Source organism: Fundulus heteroclitus, chromosome 17 (assembly GCF_011125445.2).
Source record: "Fundulus heteroclitus isolate FHET01 chromosome 17, MU-UCD_Fhet_4.1, whole genome shotgun sequence".
NCBI classification, from domain to species: Eukaryota; Metazoa; Chordata; class Actinopteri; order Cyprinodontiformes; family Fundulidae; genus Fundulus; species Fundulus heteroclitus.
The window spans coordinates 8,565,823-8,573,831 of record NC_046377.1 but is presented as its reverse complement, the minus strand read 5'-3'; the positions used below and the strand labels follow the sequence as shown (position 1 = coordinate 8,573,831).

Sequence of the window (8,009 nt, the reverse complement as noted above, 5' to 3'; positions counted from 1 at the left end):
CAAGCTTCTGAAAATGGGGGTCAGTGAAGCGACCTGTGTGGGTTAACACACCCAACAACCGAACACTTAGGCTTGTCCACTCAAGGCTTCGCCATCCTTGAGTTTAGACTATAAAAAAAACATGGCGGAAAAACGGCGGGGCGCCTGTTACCTTATTTAGACGTTCCTCAGAAAGAGCTGAGATGTAACAGCAAAGAAAACACAACCGAAAACAAATATCTGAACAGCTTAAAAAATATGGCCCAGAAATGATCCAAAGATTATATAAACAACACTTTGGAAAACTAATTTCTACGTTTCCGTACGTCCAGAGGCCCCAAGCACACAACAAAAGGTATTTAAGTGCTGAAAAAGTGGATTTTTCACCTTATGGGCCTGTAATATATACAAAACTCTATGTGTGGAGGTAAATTAATAGTGCACATCATTCTGAACACACCATGCCCTCACCTGAAACATGGTGATCATCATTCTTTGAGATGATCCTGCTATTTCCTCAGCAAAAGAGCTCTAAATAGTTTGCTTGCTCATACGGGATGGAGCGAAACCTTTACTAATCAGATTATCAACGATTGCAGTGGGTTGCCCTGCGTTTTGTTTTAAAGATGCATTGTTGTAAGGCACGTCACATTTTTCAGGTTATTTATAAAACATTTTGAAATAAATGTTTATTTTTTTTCTACGTTTTGTATGATATATTGCATTGTGGTGTTCTGTCACATCAAATGCCAACGGCATCCAGCACGGTTTGTGGTTGCAATGTGAACTGAATTGAATGAATCATTTTGCAAGGCTTTGGAATGTCAGTTTTGGTGACAGATAACTGAAAATAGTCAGTTGGGCTTTTCGTGCCCACAATAAAAAGAAAAAAAACCCAGAAAATTGTTAAATGTTTTCCCTTATGTGACAAATGTATCTGACAGAAGTCCTCCATTCCATCTACTTCATGTTCATTGCCACATTTCCTCTAATTTTTTTTTCCTTTTCTTGCTCCCTCCCCCAGCATGTATTGCACAGCAGACTGAGTCATTGTTCCCAATGGGGTTACCATGCTTGTGACATCAGAGCCCTCCCGTACATGGCTGAGAAATCAGATCCTATGAATTTCTCATGCTGACCAGGCAGAATGAACAAGCAGAGTGCAAAGTGCTTGTCAATTTTGCATATGTCCTCCGTAGGACATAGGAAGTCATTCAACACTAATGTTGGCCAGGCAACCTGATTTGACCCGTATGGAGGCATAGCATTTTCTCACGTCAAAACCACATTCCTCAAAGCACAAAAAAAACAGCTCTGTGGATAATATTGGTCTGGGTTGTTATCTCCACGTTTGGCTACAACATCTGCAATTTATTTGTGGGGCTATATCAATGTTCAAGTTCTACCCGAGCCTCTCAATTGGATTTACTTTTGACCTTGTCATTCTAACACATAAACAGTTTTTTTTCATAGCTCAATGTTTCAGGACATTATCCCATCCATTCAGCTCCCTGTTTGTGTTGAACAAAAGCACCCTTGCAGTATGATGCTACCACCACAAGGTTTCACCGTGGGAATGGTGCGTTTATGGTGAAATTAAGTGATTGCCAAAGGTAAGAAGGTTCTAGAATAGACTTTTTTTCCCCACAGAGAACATACAGTGAGAGGAAAGTCAAGAGACCGGTGAAAAGTTAATTTGCAGAATGGAAAATAGCTGAGGGAGGGCAGACAGTGGGAGAGATTATTGAGGGAATAGACTGCACAAGCAAAAACCAGAAAAAAAAAAAAAAAAAAAAAAAAAACGCAACAGAACATAACCTCATTCAAGAATGGCTGAAAAAATACCAAACCAGTGGGTGACAAACAGGATTAGAGGAAACATGTTTCCTCTAATAAACAGGGAAATAAAAGGGAGACAGTTTTACAAATGAATTAAGGTTTACAGATAAACACAGCGGTTAAAAAACATCACTAAGATCTGAATCTCAAAATATGTAAAAGGTAAAAGAACACCAAAATCATGGGTCATTCACATATGGCATTTTGCTAAAAAGTTACATTTCCTTTTAACAACAATCGCGTTGTTATTGAAACCCTTCCATATATATATATATATATATATATATATATATATATATATATATATATATATATATATATATATATATATATATATTTGTGGAGCAGACTAATACCTGTTCAGTCAAGTTCTCCACCCGAGCTGTGCCTCTCTGCAACTCCCCCATAGTTCACCAGCTGTAATGATGCTAAGATGACATTACACGCAGGTGGACTTTATTTACTAAGTAGTTGACTTCTGAAGCCAACTGACTGCACAGGAGTTTATTTAGTGTAATACGTGTATATAATGCTAAAAAATGAATGCATAGGACGTTTTTTTCTTTCTTTCTTCTTTTTCAAATCTTTTTTATGCAATTTATTGACGGGCAATAAATTGGCAATTTTACACATCGAAAGAAATGATCAGTCTGTTCTTTCATCTGCTCTCTTCGTGTTGCATCCCAGCAGCAATCTCCCTTGCGCCGTTACCCAGAGGCAGCCCCGCGTACTGTAGTAACGCGTTACCGGCCAGCAGTGGTCCTGTTGAGCAGATGTTACCGTCAGAGAGACAGAGTTGCTGCTGCTGCAACAAGAGACAAGACGCGTCTTGGATCACAAATAGGAGGGATGCAGGGCGCATGCGCAGTGCGCTCCGTTTACTGTAGGATATTCACCGTGGAGGAAAAAAAAAAGAGGGGGGGCAAGGCACCAAATGTAAAAAAAAACTGCTAAAAACCCGACGTGTGCAATGTAAATAACCAACCGGAGGGACACGAATTGGGATTATCAACAGGTAGGAGTTTGATTGATCGTGTGATCGGATTTCTGTCTTCTTCTCTGTTTTCTTTTTTTTTTTTTTTTCCTCTCGCCTCTCTGGCCCTGTCTTCATATACGGTGACAGCGATTCTGGTCAATTCATAGCGGAGCCTTGGAAATGATTCTGCTCTAATGGACGCGCGGATCCGTTCACAGCGTCACGGGGGATGCGGAGAACATTGTTCCGTTCTGCTGATCTTTTCCTATCGATACATTTTTTAATCACAGGACGAAAATCCATCGGATTCCGGCGCGTAAGTAGTCACAGACGCCTTTTTTTTTATAAATATATAATTTGATAAGCTGCAAACAATGCGAAAGTGTGTCACGTTAGTGTTACTCGGCGGCCTGTTATTGTCATTTCTCCCGATCGCTTTCGATCCACCTGAATGTGCGGAACCGCCGGAAAGCAGAATGCCATGCCAAAATGGATCATAGTCGGCTTTAACTCCACGCAAAGATGCCGAGGAAAATGGTGGGTCGGCTCAGCAGATGCAATAATGAGAGCAGTGCACGTTAGCGACCCCACAATCCCTTTAACCTTTGATTAATCAGACGAAAACAGAGATGCTTTAACGTCCGTTGCACGGTGCGTAAATGTATGGGGCGAGGCGTTGTTTTATATTAGAGAGAGCCCCTTCCTCTGTTCTGCGGGGAAATGTAGGGTGTGATCAAGAACAGCTTATTTTTTTTTTTGTGTCTGCATCTGTCTTTATGTTTCACAGTTGCGCTGAAAATGCACCCCCTTCCCCGCATACATAAAAGGGGGGGATAAGAGGAGAGGGGGTGAGGGGGTGGGGGGGTGAGGGGGTGGGTGTCCAACCTAAACCTTTGCAAAAATGTGGAAGTCGCTGCTTTCCGACGCTCAAAGATGCGTCGTTTCTCGGGGAAGGCTAGACTGCGCTGTTGCCATCTTTTGTTCTGGAAATTCCGAGGCGTCATGACAAGAAATTTATGTCACTTTCATCGAGCTCCATCACTGCATGTCTTTGCTCCTCATCCCGTTCAGTGCTCAGGCTGATCCTCCATCATGTTTAAATGTAAATCAAATCTTTTTTTTTCTTTCTTTCTTTCTTTTATTTCCCTGTAGAATTGCTGCCTTTTTGTTCACTATGCAAGTGCAGTTGTTGTTTGGGACTCGATGCTGATGGGTGGATGATGTTTTGCAGGGATCTTTTCCAGGTGTGATGAGACAAAGAAACAAAGGATGCCTTAGAGAGGAGGTTGCCTGTACGCCTGGAAACCTCTTCAAAGCACACCACCAAATGGATCAAACGCCTCCCCCTGCCACCTCTAGATCATGATACTCGGGTGAAGCTATTCCAGTACATTTATGATCCCTCCTCCATCTATGGCGAACTATAGCCATGCAGGGGACCACACCATCTTGCAGAATGTCTCTCCTCTGGCCACATTCCTCAAATTGACCTCCCTGGGTTTCATCATTGGAGTCGGCGTGGTGGGGAACCTCCTGATTTCCATCCTGCTGGTTAAAGACAAGAGCCTGCACCGGGCACCCTACTATTTCCTGCTGGACCTGTGCGCCTCGGATATCCTGCGCTCCGCCATCTGCTTCCCCTTTGTCTTCACCTCCGTAAAGAATGGATCTGCCTGGACGTACGGCACGCTCACCTGCAAAGTGATCGCCTTCCTGGGAGTGCTTTCCTGTTTCCACACGGCGTTCATGCTCTTCTGCGTCAGCGTCACCCGCTACCTGGCGATTGCCCACCACCGCTTCTACACCAAGAGGCTGACGTTCTGGACGTGCTTGGCCGTCATTTGCATGGTGTGGACGCTGTCGGTGGCCATGGCGTTCCCGCCGGTGCTGGACGTCGGGACATACTCCTTCATCCGAGAGGAGGACCAGTGCACGTTTCAGCACCGCTCCTTCAGGGCAAACGACTCGCTGGGCTTCATGCTGCTGCTGGCGCTCATCCTCCTGGCCACGCAGCTGGTTTACCTCAAGCTCATCTTCTTCGTCCACGACCGCCGGAAGATGAAGCCCGTCCAGTTCGTGCCCGCCGTCAGCCAGAACTGGACCTTCCACGGGCCCGGCGCCAGCGGGCAGGCGGCGGCCAACTGGCTGGCCGGGTTCGGCCGGGGCCCCACCCCTCCGACTTTGCTGGGAATCCGACAGAACAGCAACGCCGCGGGCCGCAGGCGTCTCCTGGTGCTCGACGAGTTCAAAACGGAGAAGAGGATTAGTAGGATGTTCTACATAATGACGTTTTTCTTCCTGGCTCTGTGGGGGCCCTACCTGGTCGCCTGCTACTGGCGGGTGTTTGCCAGGGGCCCCGTGGTTCCTGGCGGCTACCTGACGGCGGCCGTGTGGATGAGCTTTGCCCAGGCCGGGGTCAATCCTTTCATCTGCATCTTCTCCAACCGGGAGCTGCGGCGCTGCTTCAGCACCACGCTCCTCTACTGTAGAAAATCCAGGTTACCAAGGGAACCCTACTGCGTTATATGATGGTTTTGCTGTTTTTTTTTTGTTTTTTTTTTAGTCATCTATGTCTTGGTTACCCTGATTTACCTTGATGTGGGCTCGTCCCAGTTGTACAGCTCTTGTTCCACGTCCTTCCCCAATCAACCTTCAGTTTTCCCTTGCTCCTCCTCCTCACAGCCCTTCTCGGAGGGTAGAGGGTGGACTGCTGGCCACGCGGCTCTGCCTGGATGATTAAAAGCAAAAAGTCCGACCAAACGCGGAGACCGAACGGAATGGGAATATAGAGAAGGTATGGATCCCCTTCCGGCGTTTATGTTCTAGTAAACAAACATTGTGGAAGGCCATGCCAATGCAGAAAAGCAAAAAGTTTCAATTTTTTTTTTTTTTTTTTGACGAAACAATGAAAACAAAAACCTCCTGCTTTGGATATTTCGAAGACGAGTAACTCTGTGATGTGTGAAATACAAAAATAAAAAAAAATAAAAAAGTTATTAAAAAAAGGAACACAAAACGAAGAAACAATACCTCTCAAGGAATCATTGGAAATGTTTTACAGTTTAAGAGTTGCACTAAAAAGAAGATGTAAAGTTGCTTTTCTTTGGTCGATGGTTGCCAACTGTATTGCAAGGACAACTTTTTCCTCTCTTTGTTTTTTTTTGTTTTTTTCTCTCCTTCAAAGTAAACAATGAATGCTTTAATTTGCAACAGACAACACACTTGTCTTTACTTTAAGTAAAGCAAAACTTTGTGACTGTTGGGAAACACCATCACAAGAGGATAGGATGGTTTTAAATGTAAGTGATTTTTCTTTTTCCATTTACCGGGAGCGGGTGGGGCGTAAAGGGGATCGGGGGTACGCGATTTGTGGTTTTTTGAAGTTGCAACTTAAAACTAGAACTTTTTTTCTTGTAGTTTTACAACCCATATGTCCATAGTGTCCCACCGTGTTACTTTCTTAACCGATTTTACAGGAAAAAAAAAGATGGTGCAATGTATGGGTTTGGATAAAAAAAATATGATTGATTAAAAAAAAAAAGAAAAAAAAAAAAGATCTTGTGCTTAAAAAAAAGACATTGAAGACATAGTTTAATGTTTCGTCATATCCATGTACCTAAACACTATCATGTTGTGACAGTATTGCCGATGCCACTCCGGGTGTTCTTGCCTTAATGGTGATGATATTGTCATGGTTTTTCTTTTATTTAAATATATATTTCCATTCAGTCCAAATATTATTATTTTTTTATATTATCGACGCGAGGGGAGTTCCTTTCTTTCCTTTCTATGTCACATCAGCGTTAAATGCATGTCCATTTTTAAAAAGCTGGTCCACTCCCATGAGCATCACAGGCCATACACTGAGCAGCGCATTTTTTTTTATTCTGCAATGGTTTGCTACACCCCACAGAGTGCGGCGAGCACAGGGAGAGTGAGTGTATGTGTGGAAATGTGAGTGTGTGTGTGTTACAGTGGATGTGTATTACAGCAAGGATGCGTGTGAGCGAGACAACCGTCACTTCAAGACCAGAGCCTTAGTATGAAATCTTGCACAATTTGTAAAAAACGTTAAAAGGAAAAAAAGACATTTAAGGCACACTTGTCTTGTTTCTACTTTCCCTACATTTGCTCTTTACTGATTGTTTTAAATGACTTACTTTTCTTTCTCTTGTGGCCATTTTAATATTTATTATGTATTCATTTTTGTATATTATAGATAGTGTGTAAGTATGTGAGTCTTTCATTTTGAAGTCCCGACTGTGAGTAACAGTTTCAGATAGGATTGCATTTGCTGAAAGTTAACTGTGTAATCTGTTGCTTTTTGAAAATAAAAGAAAGTACCAATTTAAAAAAACAACAAAAAAATGTTTTTTTTAAACATGCATGTGACTGGCAAGAGATAATACAATATGGTAATATTAACGAACAGATTTTTTTTTCGAAGTAGGGCTGTTTGACAATTTATGCCACATCTCATATGCCTTGGAAGTTTAAACTTGAAACCAGAATTTGAGTCACATCCGAGGTAAACTTGTTCTAGATGCAAGTTGGAAAATGGGTGGGAATTACTAATTCTTATGGTGCTAGCTAGCTTTACAGTAGATAACTCCTCAACAACTTTGGTTTGGATAAACAGGATGAAGGTTGCCTCGTACTAGTCGCTAGCAGATCGTACAATTTCCTATTCTCAATAACAGCCTCTAGGTGCTTTTATCTAGTGAATTGCTGGTAAAATAAATGTCTTACAACTTAAAAACAGTTAGCAAGGCCAAGACAAAATCAGGTTTAATGTAGCAAAAAGAATTTCCTTCAAATCAAATGCCCTATTAGCTTGTAGCTAATACTAGCGGCGGTTAACTCCTATAGCATCTTTGGTATCAAATCAAATTTGAGCCATACTAGTTGCTTGTCAGTCATATAAGTGGTCAAAAGTTACAATCTGGTCTTGCTAAGAGTCTTCAAATCAAATCTTCAAGTCAAAAGCAAATTTTTGCCAATTTATAAGGGTTACATTTCGAAACGCTAGCGATGAAACTGTTAGCAAGCCCAAATAGGGATGGGCAATTATTAAATTATTACTATTTATTGCTATTACGGAAATCTAGTTACTGAGTTAAGAATTTTGATTTATCCTGATGACAGTTTCCAATTGTGCAATTAAGCATAACCTAACAGCTGAAATTATAGTCAGGATTGTTAATCTTGCTGTTAA

General features: G+C 42.3%; 1 protein-coding gene across 3 annotated transcripts; it reads left to right on the top strand.

Annotated features, from left to right (window-relative positions):
* The first annotated feature begins 2,743 nt into the window (after positions 1–2,743).
* Positions 2,744–6,515, top strand: gpr85 (G protein-coupled receptor 85). 3 transcript variants are annotated; one of them, XM_021324684.2, is made up of 3 exons: positions 2,752–2,833; positions 2,962–3,110; positions 4,026–6,515. In XM_021324684.2, the coding sequence occupies exon 3, from the start codon at positions 4,190–4,192 to the stop codon at positions 5,321–5,323; it is 1,134 nt and encodes a 377-aa protein (XP_021180359.1). In that variant the 5' UTR covers positions 2,752–2,833; positions 2,962–3,110; positions 4,026–4,189; the 3' UTR covers positions 5,324–6,515. The 3 variants fall into 3 exon arrangements, with proteins under 3 accessions (XP_012734290.1, XP_021180359.1, XP_021180360.1); XM_012878836.3 differs by lacking the exon at positions 2,962–3,110 and having other exon boundaries at positions 2,744–2,833; XM_021324685.2 differs by lacking the exons at positions 2,752–2,833; positions 2,962–3,110 and adding an exon at positions 3,681–3,896.
* Positions 6,516–8,009: the final 1,494 nt, after the last annotated feature.